At 47.6% G+C, this 17,898-nt stretch overlaps 1 protein-coding gene across 8 annotated transcripts in view; it reads left to right on the forward strand.

Moving 5' to 3' along the window:
- ARAP1 (ArfGAP with RhoGAP domain, ankyrin repeat and PH domain 1) overlaps positions 1–17,898 on the forward strand; it is a 149,993-nt gene that overhangs the window by 47,583 nt on the left and 84,512 nt on the right. For 7 of the 8 annotated variants that reach the window (XR_013985098.1, XM_081001768.1, XM_081001764.1 and 4 more), the window contains 2 exons: positions 16,571–16,701; positions 17,600–17,670. Coding sequence is in view for 7 of the 8 variants with exons in the window: in XM_081001768.1 (XP_080857894.1) it covers positions 16,571–16,701; positions 17,600–17,670 (202 nt within the window). In the remaining variant the exon portion in view is untranslated. Of the gene's footprint in view, positions 1–9,023; positions 9,142–16,570; positions 16,702–17,599; positions 17,671–17,898 lie in introns of those variants that run through there. The other variant, XM_081001770.1, reaches the window with a different exon arrangement.

Here is a 17,898-nt window from a genome sequence, read left to right on the forward strand (position 1 = left end):
TCTCTTTAAAGCAGCCTGTCCGCTGTCTCTCTCTGCAATTTTCAGGAAGTCCTATCAGGAAGCGCTTTTGCCGAAAGCAACAAGAAAAAGTTTGCTCTGCAAAGGTTGTGGTCTCTTGGCTTTTCCAGTTCATCTGGAGGGGGGCTCCCTTTCTCTCCCTTTCTCTCTCTTTCTTTTTCTCTGGGGCAGCTCTCTAAAGGGGGAATCTTTGAGACAAAAGGACAGAAGAGGGGCGCCCCCTTTTTCGCTGCTCTCTTGTGCCCCGCTGGCATTTGGGAGCCAGCCTGCCTGCCACGGGACTGCAGAGGTCTCCGCCTTCGCCGCCACTTCCCCCAGGTAACAGATCTGAGGACAAACTTGGACTTGTCTCCTTTTTGCAAAGCAAGGAGCTGAAAGCAAAGCAGCAAAGGAGAGGCATGACTTTTGCTTTGTGTGGGTCGATGCTGTTAACTCTCTCTGCCTCTTTAGCAGGCTGCCTGTCTGCCTTTTTTTCTGATTTACCGCTATTGATCTCGCCTCCGGGCTGTTGAAAACTGCTCTGTGTCGACATATTTTGGAAGGAGATTTGGGGCTTTTGTGGGGTGGGTGGGGAAAACATCGCCTTGTGTAGGGGAGAGGGAGAAATGTAACTTTCTTGATGTGGATTTATTTATTCTTTTAAGCTGCTTGGTTTCTCCCAGTTTGGGGCTTTGTTCCTGGAAGGTCTGAGGTTCTATGAGATTTATATGTGTGTAGAAGTTGGGAAACTTTGTTGAAGCTTTGTGAAGAGTCGGCCCCCAGGAGCCTCGCTGATGCTCCAAGATTGAGAGGGTGCTGGCAGAATCACAGAATTGTGGAATCAGGAGGGACCCCCAAAGATCATAATTCTAGACCAACCCCCTGCAATGCAGGAATCTAAAGTTCCCCGTCAATCACTTATCAGGGTTATTGATTCTGGACTGGGATATTTTCCCCTGTCATGATAAACATGGGTGAAAGATGGCTAGGATTTATTGGGGCTTTTCTGGCTGCTGAAAGGAATCTTCGATAACAAATCAAATGAAAATGTATTTTATCAGCCTGGAGCCCTCCTAGCCAGCTGGGAGTTGTAGTCCAAAAACATCTGGCGGGAACCAGGTTGGTGGAGGCTGGGATAGAGAATGTATGTTCTTCCCCCACCCAAAGAACTCCAAAATGGTTATTCCCGTGTTAATCAATTCAGTCGATTGATTAACTAACGTGCCGCCCCCTACTTAAAATTTTAATTATTCCATAAAACAATATTGAATAGGCTGGAAAATGCATATGTTGCAGTCTACACAGAAACACAGGGTGTTTTCCCCCCCAAAGTTGGCTTTTCACTGTTAACCTCAGGATTTCCCATGATTTTTATTGATAATTTGATTTTTATTGATCATTTTATTCTTTTATCTCTTTTGTAAAATGCTTTGAGTTTTTTGTTTTTACAATCAAGCAGGGTATAAATTTTATGAAATAAATAAATATGATTTGTTCACACACACACACACACACACACACATATTTAAGGAGCAGCAATAAATGAGAACATGCCTTTCGGATAAAAACTGTTCCTTTATATATTCATTTTTACATATATTTTCCAAAAATCTTATACCATATTTTCTTATACAATGCTTTGGACTTCCATCAACTACATCTGTAGATTTTTTAATCATTATCACTTAATCTGCATTTCATTAATTTCACTATTACTTTTAATAGTCCTTCACTAATAATTCTCATCATAATTTTCTCTGCAATATTTCGCTTAGTCCTCCTTACAAAACTTCTTGCAATCCTATTAGTGTCATCTGTTGATTACAATTGCTTTTCAAATAATTCACGTATTTATTCCAGTCCGGATAAAAAAATGTTTCTTAGACCTACCCCAAAACGGGCCAAGGGGGAGCTTAGCGGATCTCCCAAGAGATCTCCCTTTGTGGAGCCACCACTGAAAAGGCCTTTACTGAAGATGGGGCAGAGAACAGAACCCCAAGTGAAGATGCCCAGGTGCCAGGATGATGCCTGGCGTCTCCACCATCGGGAGCTGCATGCCTGGGGGTCTTCGGATCAGGACTGTTTTCAGAAACTAGCAACGCATCCTGTAGAATTCTATCAGTTACATTTTATCTGAACAATCAGAACGAATTTCAGGAAACATACTGAAATATATGACTTTTGTGCCATCTGGCCCCAAAATGGCACTGGGCATTCTGTTTTGGCGACTGTAACCCTGGTTTAGGGGACGCGGGTGGCGCTGTGGGTTAAACCACAGAGCCTAGGACTTGCTGATCAGAAGGTTGGTGGTTTGAATCCCCGCGACAGAGTGAGCTCCCGTTGCTCGGTCCCTGCTCCTGCCAACCCAGCAGTTCGAAAGCACAAAAGTGCAAGTAGATAAATAGGTACCACTCTGGCGGGAAGGTAAACGGCGTTTCTGTGCGCTGCTCTGGTTTGCCAGAAGCAGCTTAGTCATGCTGGCCACATGACCCGGAAGCTGTACGCCGGCTCCCTTGGCCACTAAAGTGAGATGAGCGCCGCAACCCCAGAGTCGGTCACGACTGGACCTAATGGTCAGGGGTCCCTTTACCTTTACCTAACCCTGGTTTAAGGAGCCATTTGGCGCCCAGCTTATAGACCTAACGGTCCACAAAGATTGTGCAACGTCACAAAGGCTGGCAACAGAAACACCACTGTGTGGGAATCCCTCGCGGATGACTGCAGTGCCTGGAGACAGGTTGTGCATCCACAGCAGTGACCAGAGGAGGAATGACCGCTGGGAGGAGTGCAGAAAGACCAAACGCCCAGGTGTATCTGAAGCAGCACAACAGAACACCTTCATCTGGCCCGGCTGCAACAAAACATGTCTCTCCTGTAACGGTCGCTACAGCAACAGCAGGTGCTGCAACCTCCCAGCAGTTTGACTCCCAAAGGCACGTTCCTCCACTGTCTCCCGAGAAAGACGGGTGCCGACAACAATAGCACCTGCGATGCATGCAGAAGACCCCAAATTCAGTCCCCGGTGACTCCAGGTACGGCTCGGAGAAAAGCCTGTTTGAAATTCTGGAGAGCTACTGCCAGCCAGCGTAGGCTAAGGTTACCAGATCTTTTTCAATGAATCCGGGGACACTTCAAATAAATAAATACTACATGTTCGGGATGTTGATGCTGCAGCGATGGAGGTGGCAGAGGGCGGCCACCACCTTGACCTCAACCGCCACGTTTCCCCTTCCTCCGAGGCATCTATCTCCTTTCTCCATGAGCCTGGGCAGCCCCTGGGTTGTTGGTTCTTCGGTGGTGGTGATGGGGAAGCGCAGCGCGGTGGGTCAGGCATGGAAGGCGAAGAAGGAAGGCCAAGAGCAGCGGCAAGGCTCGGGCAGCGCGATGCCTCCCTTCTCATCGGAGCAGCCCCAATCCCATTCCTACTTGTGTGCAAACAGGAGGGGGCGGGGATCCCTCAGCTGGGAAGGGAGGGTTCACACTGCCTTTCAGAGCAGCCCCATCCCCATGCAGAAATGTAAAGTATTGCACTTGGGCAAAAAAAATGAGAGGCACAAATACAAGATGGGGGACAGCTGGCTTGAGAGCAGTACATGTGAAAAGGATCTAGGAGTCTTGGTTGACCACAAACTTGACATGAGCCAACAGTGTGACGCGGCAGCTAAAAATGCCAATGCAATTCTGGGCTGCATCAATAGGAGTATAGCATCTAGATCAAGGGAAGTAATAGTGCCACTGTATTCTGCTCTGGTCAGACCTCACCTGGAGTACTGTGTCCAGTTCTGGGCACCACAGTTCAAGAAGGACACTGACAAACTGGAACGTGTCCAGAGGAGGGCAACCAAAATGGTCAAAGGCCTGGAAACGATGCCTTATGAGGAACGGCTAAGGGAGCTGGGCATGTTTAGCCTGGAGAAGAGGAGGTTAAGGGGTGATATGATAGCCATGTTCAAAGATATAAAAGGATGTCACATAGAGGAGGGAGAAAGGTTGTTTTCTGCTGCTCCAGAGAAACGGACACGGAGCAATGGATCCAAACTACAAGAAAGAAGATTCCACCTAAACATTAGGAAGAACTTCCTGACAGTAAGAGCTGTTTGACAGTGGAATTTGCTGCCAAGGAGTGTGGTGGAGTCTCCTTCTTTGGAGGTCTTTAAGCAGAGGCTTGACAACCATATGTCAGGAGTGCTCTGATGGTGTTTCCTGCTTGGCAGGGGGTTGGACTCGATGGCCCTTGTGGTCTCTTCCAACTCTATGATTCTATGATTCTATCCCAACTCCTACTTGCGTGCAAGCAGGAGGAGGCAGGGATCTCTCAGGCAGCGCGATGCCTCCTTTCCCATCAGAGCGGCCCCAATCCCATTCCTACTTGCATGCAAGGAGGAGGTGGTGGGGATCCCTCAGCTGGGAAGGGAGGCTTCCCGATGCCTAAATGAGAGGTCCCTGCCCCCTCCGGCTTGCACACAAGCTCTGATAGGCAGTGTGAAGCCTCCCTTCACAGCTGAGAGATCCCCACCCTGCTTGCACGCAAGTAGGAGTTGGGAGGCTGCTCCTATAGGCAGCATGAAGCCTCCCTTCACAGCTTAGTTGCTGGGGTCAGGGAAGGTGGAGGCAGCCCGGAAGCTGCGTCTTTGAGCCCCTGCACCACCATCACATGGGGACTTCCGAGCAGCTCCTGAAGCCAGCCAGAGCCAGCTCCTCCAGGCTGCTGAGACTGCCGCTGCTGCATTTCCCGGGGACATTAGATGAAACCCGGGGACATTCCGGGGATGGAATTTGTCCGGGGACTTATTCGCGAATCTGGGGACTGTCCCCGGGAAATGGGGACATCTGGTAACCCTAGTGTAGGCAGCACCAAGCCGGAATTAATGCTGCATTTAATGCTTATGAGCTAGAAATTATCCTTTCCTGGCAAGGGAACAGGGATTTTTTTTTTTTTATCTACAAGAAGCGGCCATTTAATTCAGTTGTGATTCCAGCGTTGCAGGGGGAGCAGTCGACTAGGTGCTTTTTGGTTGCCTTCTGCGATTCCACCTTAAACAAATGGCTTTCCTCTCTCCTTCTCCCCAAACGAATTATGAAGATTGCGGCCCACATTCTTAATTCGCCCAGTGCGGCCAGATTCCTAAATGCAGGGGGTTGGACTTGATGACCTTCGGGGGGCCCCTTCCAACTCTGCAATTCCACCAGCCTAGAAAGCAGCCTTGAGACACAAGGAGCTGGCTTGGGTTATTCCCGTCTCCATCTTCCCAGAACCTAATGACAGGGCTGTAAGGAAATAATTAACAGGATTGTGGCTCTTTTTTGCGGCCAGTGCTGTCGGGAGACAAGGGAGGCCCTGTTCCTGCAGCTGAGGCGGGTGCTTAGTTTGGGGAGAGGGGAGTTTCTTTCAGCTTTTTCTCTCCAGCTTGTGGTCTGCTTGGCCTCTCCGTCTCCTTTGCCCTCTCCGGCGTCTATATTTAGGGCTCTCTCAGACAGCGCTAATTTGGGTGCAGAGAGGGCAAGTCTTTTCCATATGCATTTAGGAACAATGGGCAGCACAGACTGGGGGTCACCAACTCTCTGACCCTCTGCATGTTTCCACCCTTGAGTGCATCGTGAAGTTTAATACACACCAAGATGCGTCTTTGGGTAGAGGCATTCCTAAACATGGTTGTTTATTTCATATAGAAATCTCTTAAAAGGTAAAGGGACCCCTGACCATTAGGTCCAGTCGTGGCCGACTCTGGGGTTGCGGCGCTCATCTCGCTTTACTTGCCGAGGGAGCTGGCGTACAGCTTCCAGGTCATGTGGCCAGCATGACTAAGCCGCTTCTGGCAAACCAGAGCAGCGCACAGAAACGCCGTTTACCTTCCCGCTGGAGCGGTACCTATTTATCTACTTGCACTTTGACGTGCTTTTGAACTGCTAGGTTGGCAGGAGCAGGGACCGAGCAACGGGAGCTCACCCCGTCACAGGGATTCAAACCGCTGACCTTCTGATCTGCAGGTCCTAGGCCCTGTGGTTTAACCCACAGTGCCACCCGCGTCCCGAGGAATCTCTTACCATAGAATAGAAACATATATGCAGTGTTAGAAACTTAGGTATATAAGCTAGGCACCAAATGGCTCCTTAAACCAGGGTTAAAGTTGCCAAAACAGAATGCCTAGCTGTCATTTTGGGGCCAGACGGCACAAAAGTCGTATACAGTCATATCTTGGGTTACGAACGCTGCGGGTTGCGTGTTTTCGGGTTGCGGACCGTGCCGAACCCGGAAGTACTGGAACGGGTTACTTTCGGGTTTCGGCGCATGCGCAGAAGCGCAAAATGATGTCACACACATGCGCAGAAGTGCCGAATTGCGCGTGCGCAGATGCGGTGCTTCAGGCTTTGAACGCTGTGGGTTGCAAACGTGCCTCCCACACGGATCACGTTCGCAATCCGAGGTATGACTGTACAGTCGTGCCTTGGATCTCGAATGCCTTGCCTCCTGAATAAATCGGCTCCCGAACGATCGAAACCCGGAAGTGAGCATTCCAGTTTTCGAATGCTTTTTGGAAGCCGAACGCCCGGCTGCAGGAGCCTCCTTCAGCCAATCGGAAGCCGCATGTTTTGGAAGTTGAATGGACTTCTGGAACAGATTCCGTTTGACTTCCCAGGTTCCAAGGTATTTCAGTATGACCTTTTTGGTTCCTGAAATTCGTTTTGATTGTTCAGATAAAATATAACAGATAGAATTCTATAGGATGTGTTGCTAGTGTGTGAAAACGGGCAAGATCCAAGGATCCAGGTGCAGGAGACGTCATGTGTCTGCTTGGTGCTTGCCTGGCACCTGGGCATCCTCCCTTGGTTGCAAGTGGCCCATAGCCAGGTGCAAAATGTGCTTGACTCCTGGCAGATTTTCTGCCTATATCCATAAAAATGCAAGGCTGTCGTCACACTGCTCCCATTGGAGGATTTGTAGGGCTGTATTACAATCCTGGATTTGCACAAAGTCAAGGGTCGGTAGGGGAGCAAAGGGAAGGCAGGTTGCATCAAACCAATGGCCATAGCATGGGCATGAGAAGGGGGAGACACTGAGGGGGGGGGAACTGTGGTTTAAAACAACAGTTTACTCAAAGTCTAGTGTCCCGATCAAGGGAAGTAATGGTACCACTGTATTCTGCTGTGGTCAGACCCCATCTGGAATACTGGGTCCAATTCTGGGCACCACAATTTAAGAAGGATGTTGACAAGCTGGAAGGTGGGCAGAGTAGAGTGACCAACATCCAGGGTCTGGAAAGGATGCCTGATGAAGAATGGTTGAAGGAGCTGGGTATGTTTAGCCTGGAAAAGGGGAGACTCAGAGGAGATAGGATAGCACTCTTCAAATATCTGAAGGCCTGTCACATGGAGGAGGGAGCAGGCTTCGTTTTCTCCTGCTATGGAGGGTAGGACTCGAACCCATGGCTTCAAGTTGCAAGAAAGGAGATTCCAACTAAATATAAGGAAGAACTTCCTGCCAGTCAGCTGAATGGTCTCCCTCGGGAGTTTGTTGACTGTCCTTCCTTTTGAGCAAAGCTTGGATGGTCATCTGTCATGGATGATCAAACTGAGATTCCTGCATTACGGGGGTTGGACTAGATGGCCTTTGGGGTTCCTTCCAACTCTGCAATCCTATGCTGCTTTGACGGAAGTAAGCTCCCCTGGGTTGCTGGTTATCACTTTGCACAAAGTTGTAAGGGTGATCTCATAGCTGGCTTAGTAGTCAGATAGCTTCTGTTACATCTCCCATTATTTTTTCAAGCTATGTACTTTGTCTGATTGATATTCTACAGCCTTTTAAATGTCTTTGTGGGAAGTGGGGAGGGGGGTTATTGCTTTTATTTTATTTTATTTTAACAATTTACTTGTGTTTTTACCTTGTATGAAGCTCTTGTGACGAAGGGCCGAATATGAATCTAATCATACTTTGCAATATAAATTGAGCAGAAACCTCTAGATACGGAAACAAGAAGGCGTCTCGCAGGCAGGCTCGCTGCAGCTCTTGCCCTCATTGTGTCTGGCTAATCGGCATTCATTTGGCATTGCATTTGCACCCAAAATGCATTTTGTTCCGCCCCCTGCAAGATGGGGTGCTGGTGCTCATTTTCGGCACACTTTTAGCGCTGCGATGGCCAGACCCCTTTCCCCAAATGCGTGTGAAGGTGGCGCAGAGCTTCTGCCCAAAGGTTTTATCATTATAATTATTGATACAGCAAGAAAAGAAAAAAGAGAAAACACAAATACCGAATTCCACACAGGAATAACCATAGACACAGAATTTTCTTAAACAATAGGACGTAAATTGGTCTTAACGCTAAAGACCCAACCTCCCGTCTATTCCGTATTTCAATTTCATATAACTTATTGCCAATACACACTTTTATCATCATTAAACTTTTTCTTAATATATCTTAATTCTTATATCTGCCTTGCAACTGTTACTGAAGTTCCTCGAATGCCACGACCGAGTTTACTGTATTTATAGTTCAAATATTCTTTGAAAACCTCCCATTTTGAAACAAATTCCTGTTTTGATTTATTCTTTATTTTTTTCTGATAGACCGTCGAATTCTGCATATTCTGTCAGCTTTTGAACCCAATCTTGTATAGAGGGAATTTCATTACTCTTCCGTTTTGCCGCGATAAGAACTCTACCCAAAGTTTTATGAGCTCGACGGTACCCTCTGGCTTGGCACACCTTTTCCATTCAGCCTCTCGGAGCAAGGATTACTGCCTCTTTGTTTCCTGCATGGATGGCTGAAGCTCGTTTCTATAGAGACGGCAGCCCAGGGAGAGCCAGGCCCATTTGGATTTGCCCATGTAAGCTTCCACCACTGCCCTCCTAGCCTGCCCAGAGGCTGGCTGTCCGGGAGCCAAGAATAGGGTGTCCGGCCCCCCCCAAATCCCATCAGGCTACAAGTGACCCCAGAGGTAACCCCAGAGCCTGGACGCCAGCCCTGTAAGGTGGGCTCTGCTGCAGCTTGGACTTGCCAGGGACCCTTTAGCTGCGGTTCTTGCACCCCAGGGGTTGGACTTGATGAGCTCTGGGGGTCCCTTCCAACTCTCTAGTTCTATGATTGTATGAGGCCAGCCAGGATTCCTCTTTTGCTGCTTCTGATCTCCTCCGTTCTTTGCATTCAGGTCAGTTCCACTCTTAAAAAGAGAGAGAGATTGAGAGAGAGAGAGAGAGAGAGATTTTGTTCTTTTAAAGCAGCCTTTCTCAACCTGTGGGTCCCCAGATGTTGTTGGACTACAACTCCCATCACCCCTAGCTAGCAAGGCCACTTACTATTGAGGGGAAGTGCGTGGAACAGGTCTCGGTGTTTCGATTTCTGGGAATGGAGTTGAGAGATGACCTAACCTGGGGAGAAAACAGCAAAGACCTGATGAAGAGAGCACAGCAGAGGTTATATTTTCTGAGAATCCTCCGGAAAAACAATCTCTCAAAGGACCTGTTTTACCATGTTACCATTGTACTGTGGAGAGTGTATTAACTTATGGTCTGTGGTTTGGGAGCTGCACGGTCAGGGAAAAAATAATGCTGTCCAGGGTTGCAAAGACTGCGGAGAGAATAATTGGGTGCCCTCTTCCCACCCTGGATCAAATCTACGCTTCCAGGTGTCATAAGAAAGCTGCAGAGATAGCGCAGGATAGTGCGCACCCCGGAAATTATCTCTTTTCAGCTTCTGTCTTCTGGAAGAAGGTCCAGGGTTATAAAGACTAGGACTAGCTGCCTGAGAAACAGTTTCTACCCAAATGCGATTTTGGTTTTAAACGCAGTGTAAGGGGGTCTGTATGGGAGTATACTGTATTTAAAAATGGGGTATCAGAGTTTTTAGGGGCTAACCAGGTTGGGATAGCTGGGATAGCAGGCTTGTGGGTTTTTGAATGTCTGATGTAGATTTTTCAATTTCGTTGTTCTGTATGGGACAGTGACAATAAAGATTATCGTATCGATGATGCGAGTTGTAGTCCTACAACATCTGGGGACCCACAGGTTGAGAACTGCTGTTTTAAAGTGTGTGTGTGTGTGTTCTGGGGGGGGGGGAGGGCAGGAACCTCCCACTCTGTTTGGAGTTGCTCTCTTCGGTCAACATTTGATCTTCCGGATGTGGCAACAGGTTTCCCCCCAGTGCGCTCTCCTTGCGCATAAACTCACTCTCCCCTCCCTCTCTGTCTATTTCTGTAACAGGCCCTGGCGTTTGGCAGGAGTCTCTTATTGCATTTGGGGACTTTGCAACAAACGAGTTCATTTGGCTTTCCACCCTTCTCTTGCTCCACTGGCCAGGGGCCTCTTTTGCAGTTGTCGATGGCACATGTGGTGAGAGTCTGCTGTAGCTTTCCGCATTTCACTGCGCTGTGGGGGGTGGCTTGCAGCGAACACTCGGCATGTATTGTGCCGTCTTTTGTAAACTGCCACTTTTAGGGTTTCCCCAACCGCTTAGAGATTTCTGTTGAAATATGAAGCAGTCAACAATAAGTCAACAAACTTATACAGTATCCTGGAGCAGCGTAGACAGGGCTTTTGTTTCCAGGCGGAGCTCTCAGGAGCTCAATTCCGGCACCTCTCAGGTGGGTGCCATTGCCATTCTAAGAGAACGAGGGAGAATGTGAGCTCCAGCACCTGTTTTTCTTGAAAAATAGCACTGAGTATGCAAGTTCAATATGGTTAATAATAATAACAAGATTGTGTACTGCTTCAGGAATTCTGTTCGTGTGGTTTACACCTCAACAAAAACCAGTGCATTCTCCCTAAAAATACAAATCCCATGTCCGCCTGCAACTTCTTGGTGATAATAGTAAAATCACACCTTTTAAATAAGCAATAGGCAGCTCTTCTCAGTGTGTGTGACTAAGAAATCCATTGTGACACACCACCAGAGTGCAACATAGCTGCAATATATATCTTAAAATATCTCATAAATATCACCAAATGAAAATGGGTGTTCACATGTAATAATAGAAAGCTGTTCGACAGTGGAATGGACTCAGCTTTGCTGGAGGTTTTTAAATGGAGGTTGGATGGCCATTTAGGTTAAGAACGGACCTCCTGAACGAATTAAGTTCTTAACGCGAGGTACCACTGTAATCAGGTACAAATCCTGCCATAGGTCAAAAACTGACCCCCATCCTTTCCACCCCATCTCTTACCTGGGGGACAGTGACGTCCCCCCAACTCTCAGCTAGAGAGATGAATGCCCTTCTCCACCAACAGACGCCCTCCCTGTATTTTAAATAATAACCACATAAATAAATGCTCCCCTTTGCCAAGAAAGATCCATCAGTGCCGAGAATCCATCCTCGATGTATCTTTGTTCAGACAGGATACCGTATTTTTTGCTCTATAAGACTCACTTTTCCCCTCCTAAAAAGTAAGGGAAAATGTGTGCGCGTCTTATGGAGCGAATGCAGGCTGCGCAGCTATCCCAGAAGCCAGAACAGCAAGAGGGATTGCTGCTTTCACTGCTTAGCGATCCCTCTTGCTGTTCTGGCTTCTGAGATTCAGAATATTTTTTTTCTTGTTTTCCTCCTCCAAAAACTAGGTGCGTCTTATGGTCTGGTGCGTCTTATAGAGCGAAAAACGCGGTACTTAAGAAAACAATGAGAGACCTACATTTTAAAAAACGGTTTGCACTTTTTAAAAAAACAACAACCCATAGTTCCTCTTTCTTTTTTTGGACCAGTTAAGGCCTGTGTGCATGTTTTTGCAAGAATCGTTTTAGAAGCCCGATGGTTGTGTTTTGTTGCTTTCAAGTGAGTCCTGTTTTCCCCTTCTGTCTGGGTTTCTCGTTGCTGCTGATCTCGGTGGTGGATTGGCAGGGATCCCAGCGGCCAAGTGGAAAAGCAGGTTTCGAGTCTGCAGATGCCATGGGAACCTGTTTTACTGCAGGACGAGGTTTCTCCAGGGAGGAACGGTCTGCCGAGTGAATTGCAGAATGTAATTTTTGGGAGGCGGAACCTTGCAAAAGCTAAAAGAACTGAAAAGCAGCAGCAGCCTGGCTTAGTTTAATGGGGTCTGCTGTGGCTGCAGAGATCTAGAAAAACTGCTGATTAGGAAAAGGGAACAACTACAGAGCCTGAAGTTGTGCCCTTACTACTGGAGAAGAGAGAACTTCTCAAATCTCTGCTCTTGAATTAACTTGGAAACCTAACTAGCCTCTTTTGTAAAGGGAATTTTTTTCTGAGCTCATGTGGACTCTGTGTGTGTGTGTAAGAAATGGACACCTCCCCCTGCCATGAACTGGGCACCCCAGTTTAAGAAGGATACTGACCAGCTGGAAGATATGCAGAGAGGGTTGAACAAGATGATCAAAGGTCTGGAGACCAAGCCTGATGAGGATCGGTTGAGCGAGTTGGGTATGTTTACTAGGACTGGGCGATATCTGTTTTTCAACATCACAATATGGGACGCGGGTGGCGCTGTGGGTTAAACCACAGAGCCTAGGACGTGCCGATCAGAAGGTAGGCGGTTCGAATCCCTGCGAGGGGGTGAGCTCCCGTTGCTCGGTCCCAGCTCCTGCCAACCTAGCACTTCGAAAGCACATCAAAATGCAAGTAGATAAATAGGTACCACTCCAGCAGGAAGGTAAACGGCGTTTCTGTGCACTGCTCTGGTTTGCCAGAAGCGGCTTAGTCCTGCTGGCCACATGACCTGGAAGCTGTACGCCGGCTCCCTCGGCCAATAAAGCGAGATGTGTACTGCAACCCCAGAGTCGGCCACGACTCGACCTAATGGTCAGGGGTCCCTTTACCTTTACTTTAAGCATCGCGATATACCAATATATCACAATGTCTGGAATAAGGATGGAGCTATGTAAAGGTGATATCTGGTTTTCAGCTATGTAGAGGCATTGACTAGCTTGATGGTTTCCCCCACATCATGATTTTTGCATAGCGCACACAAACACATCATGATTTGCGATATATTGCCGGGTCAAAAAGTATGAAACTGATCTCACGATACGGACTTCAAACCGGTTTTGGATGATATATCGACATCTTGCCCAGCCCTAATGTTTAGCCTGGAAAAGAGGAGACTGCGAGTTGATATGACAGCCGTCTTCAACTATCTGAAGGACTGTCTCATTGACTGATGGATTTATCCATACGTTCTCCAACCTTTTCCCTGACAGAACTCAAGGTGGTTTCCAGATAAAAGGTAAAGGTAAAGGGACCCGTGACCATTAGGTCATTAGGACGACTCTGGGGTTGCGGCGCTCATCTTGCTTTATTGGCTGAGGGAGCTGGCGTACAGCTTCCGGGTCATGTGGCCAGCATGACTAAGCCGCTTCTGGCGAACCAGAGCAGTGCATGGAAACGTCGTTTACCTTCCCGCCGGAGCGGTACCTATTTATCTACTTGCACTTTGATGTGCTTTTGAACTGCTAGGTTGGCAGGAGCAGGGACTGAGCAACAGGAGCTCACCCCGTTGCGGGGATTCGAACCGCCAACCTTCTGATGGGCAAGTCCTAGGTTCTGTGGTTTAACCCACAGCGCCACCTGTGTCCCGGTTTACAGATAAGAACTGCTAAAAATGTAGAAAGACAGAGCAGGCTTGTTTTCTGCTGCACCGGAGGGCAGACCTGGAAAGGATGGATTCAAGTAGCAAGAAAGGATGTTTCCGGCTAAACATTAGGAAGAAATGCCTGAGGGCAAAGGTTGTCTGACCATGGAACGGACTCCCTCGGAAGATGCTGGGGTCTCCTTTGTTGGAGGTTCCTAGACAGCGGTTGGGTGGCAGGAATTCATTAGCTGCGATTCTTTCATTGCAGAAATTCTTGGGGTTCCCTTCCAACTCTACACTTCTATGATCCCCTCCATTGCATTTGCACGTAAAGCAGCCTTTGCCAGACTGCAGTGCTCCTGATGTTTTGGACTACAACTCCCATCAGTCCCAGCTGGCACATACCATCATGCACTGATGGGATTTGTAGTCCAAAAACTACAAGAGCACTCCAGGCTGGTGACGTCTGCCCTAGAGGGAGATCTAGGCCTTGTGACAACGGCGTGTCCCTAGGTGTCCTTGCACCTCCTTGGAAGGGACGCCAAAGGCCATCTAGTCCAACCCCCTGCCATGCAATGTGGGGCTCGAACCCACAACCCTGAGATTAAGAATCTCAAGCTCTACCAACTGAGCTATTCTAGCTATTGCAGAGCCCATCTAGGTCCAGTGTATTTTCACTGGGGCCAACCAGCTTCGTAGCAAAAGGGAACGGGGAACTGATGATTTATTTTGGGGGGAACCAGTGATTTAGTTTTTCCGCTTTGCTCGGGGGGGGATCCCCCCTCCTCGTTTCCAGAGAGTAAGTAAATCACTGCTTCCTCCTCACGTGGCGCCCTGAGCTTGGAAGGCAGCGAGAGGGAAGTTGCAACAGCAAAGGAAGTCTAATTTTGCTGCGTTTTCTGGTTGCACAAACCTTCCTTTGTGCCTCTTCTCTGGGAGCCAACAGGGTGACTCTTGGCCAGTTGGCGACTGGGCACTTCTCTAAAAGAGGATTAGACAAATTCAAGGAGGAGAGGGCTATCGATGGCTACTAGGCAGGATGGCTCTGCCCTCCCTCCACAGTTGGTCCATTGACCACTTTGAGGATGGGATGCTGGTCTTAGGTGAGCCATTGGGTTATAAGAAGCCTCTTCCTAGGATCTTGGCCCCATTTTTAAAAAATCTGGCACCTTGAGTTCCTTTCTGACTCTCCTGTTTGCCTTTCTGTCATTCTATTCTCTTTAAATTGCTGCAAAAGCTCACATTCAGATTGTTACAATAAAGACACCACATTACTAGTGATATTGTTGTTATTATTTATTACGTTTGTTTATATCCTTAAATTACTTACTCTACAAAGTAATTTAATAGAATTTAAAAAGTACAAATAAGAGAATCTATTAAAACAGAGGTAATAAAAAAAATAGAGTACTGCTATTATCATGGGTTTCAGCAGCTTACAGTAAATCCTCCCAAGGATCTCTGGGAATCACCCGTCCCATTGGGACATCAAAGAAGAAATTGAGGATAGTTTTTTGAGGGCCTTCTCGGTAGTGGCCCCCGCCCTTTGGAACGCCCTCCCAGCAGATATCAAGGAAATAAACAGCTATCTGACTTTTAGAAGACATCTGAAGGCAGCCCTCTTTAGGGAAGTTTTTAGTGTTTGATATTTTATCATGTTTTTAATATTCTCTTGGGAGCTGCCCAGAGTGGTTGGGGAAACCCAGCCAGATGGGCGGGGTATAAGTAATAAATAATAATAATTATACATATTAAATGATTTTTATTAAACAATTTCAACATACCAAATTATCAATCCAAATAATCAGTTACATTATTTCCCCCCTTCCGCCCCCCCACCCAAGGACTTCCCTCAGCTCCCCTCTTAGCCTTATCTATCAAATGTTCAACTAATAAATTAGTGGATGTTTATTCAAAACCTGCCAAGGAGTCCAGATCATTTTGTTGTCTTTTTAAATAATTTGTAAAAAGTTCCCATTCTTCCTTGAAGACACGATTGTCCTTCGCACGCAGCTTGTATGTCAATTTGACCAATTCCACATAGCTCACCAATTTTTCTTGCCAGTGTTCTTTAGTTGGGATTTCCTCATTCTTCCATCCTTGTGCTAACAAGACTCTTGCCGCTGTTGTAGCATACATAAATAAGTTCTTTATTTTTCTTGGCAGGTGGACTGAGATATTTCTTTTCTCCCTCTTGCACAAGACCTGTTGTTGTTTAGTCGTTTAGTCGTGCCCCACTCTTCGTGACCCCCTGGACCAGAGCACGCCAGGCACTCCTGTCTTCCACTGCCTCCCGCAGTTTGGTCAAACTCATGCTGGTAGCTTCGAGAACACTGTCCCACCATCTGGTCCTCTGTCGTCCCCTTCTCCTTGTACCCTCCATCTTTCCCAACATCAGGGTGTTTTCCAGGGAGTCTTCTCTTCTCAGGAGGTGGCCAAAGTCTTGGAGCCTCAGCTTCAGGATCTGTCCTTCCAGTGAGCACTCAGGGCTGATTTCCTTCAGAATGGAGAGGTTTGATCTTCTTGCAGTCCATGGGACTCTCAAGAGTCTCCTCCAGCACCAGAATTCAAAAGCATCCATTCTTTGGCAATCAGCCTTCTTTATGGTCCAGCTCTCACTTCCATATATCCCTACTGGGAAAACCAGAGCTTTAACTATATGGACCTTTGTCGGCAAGGTGATGACTCTGCTTTTTAAGACTAGAACTAGAACCCAGTAAAGCTGAATATTGTAGGATTCGGATGAAAGAAATAACTTCTTGACACAGTGCATGGTTAAATTATGGGATTTCCGCCATAATGGCTCTGTTTTGCCTCCATGGTCGGAGGCAGCGATGCTTCTGGAAACTGCAGGAGGGGAGCGTTGCTCTTGTGTTCGAATCCTGCTTTCTGGTTTCTCCCAAGAGGAACCCTGCGAGAACAGGATGCTGGACTCAGTGGCCCAAGGGCCTGATCCTGCTGGGCTCCTTGGATGTTCTTCTGAGCTCATGAAGCGGCTGAGCCAGGAGAACGATGCCAGCTTTGGGGCTGATTTTAAAGCGAGGTCTCTGTTGTTTCTCATTCCAGTCCTCCTGTGAAAAACGACCTGCAAGATCCCGAGCAGCCTCCCGCGCTCTTTCCCCGCCTGAAGGTTGTGGAGCGGACCGGCGCCCCTGAGCCCCCTTCGAAGCCCCCCCTCCTCTTCCAGACGGACTTGGGTGAGTGCCTGTGACTGGCGGAAGAGAAAGCTCAGTGCTGTGCGATCCCTCCTTTGCAGGGGGCGGGGGCGGGTTTGGACTAGATGCCCTTTGGCATTCCCTTCCAACACAGCGGTTCTGTGATTCTGTGAAAGGGGTATTTGGAAGTCGGCCCGCTTTCCCCAACTTCACTGTTCAGATTCTGAATGTGAAGTTCTGTTTTGAAATCTGGGCATGCGATACATTCTGGCACCTCTCAAGCGAGCACCAACCTTGGAAAACCTCTTCCAGTTGGAAAAGACAATAGATTTTGGTCTAGGTGCACAATAGGGCATTCCTGGAAATCTAAGTCACTCTTGTGCGTCCCACAAAATGTCAACATCGCAGAAAAATGGGTTGGTGTCAGTTTTAATCTGTTTTTTATAGCCTGTTGGTGTTTTAGCTTTCAGAAGCTTTTTGTCGTTCATCTTTCTCTGTTACAATGTTATCGTCTACTATTTTGTAAACTGCTTTGAGATTGGTTTAAAAAAAAGAATAAAATATTCATAATAATATTTAAAATAATATCAGCAGCAGAAAAAATATATCAATAATAAAATTATATCAATGAAATTGATATCAATAACAGCAGAAAAATAATACCGCAGCAACAACCCTCCCCAACAGAACCCCCTAAACAACACCCCTGTCCGAGAGTCTGTTCAGCAGCCTCAGCTTTTGCAGCTGGAGTCAGTCCGGACCAGCTGGGAAAAGTCCTTCAGGCAGGGAGCAGGTCTTCCAGGACTCACAGCCAAGGTGATTAGTAGCCATGGAGAGCCTCCTCCTCCTCCATGAACGTGCTTAATCCTCTTTCATAGCCATCGCTGCCTCCTGTGGCAAGGAGTTCCATAGTTCAACTATGCCTGGTCTGTCTCCGCAGATGATTCTGATTATGAAGATCCCCCGTTTGAGGAGGAGATAAAAGCTCTGGCAGAAGAAATGACTGACAAGGTAGGTCCGTATCTCTTGGGGTGCCATGGTGCCCATCTCATCCTCAAAATAACTCGGAGGTTGCCTTCCCCTCCCGGATGTGCTAATGCAGGGGTCGGCAAATTTTTTCAGCAGGGGGCCGTTCCACTGTCCCTCAGACCTTGTGGAGGGCTGGACTATATTTGGGGGGGGGGGAATGGACAAATTCCCACAAATAACACAGGGATGCATTTTAAATAAAAGGACACA

Source organism: Podarcis pityusensis (genome assembly GCF_964106645.2).
Source record: "Podarcis pityusensis genome assembly, chromosome: 4".
Lineage (NCBI taxonomy): Eukaryota > Metazoa > Chordata > Lepidosauria > Squamata > Lacertidae > Podarcis > Podarcis pityusensis.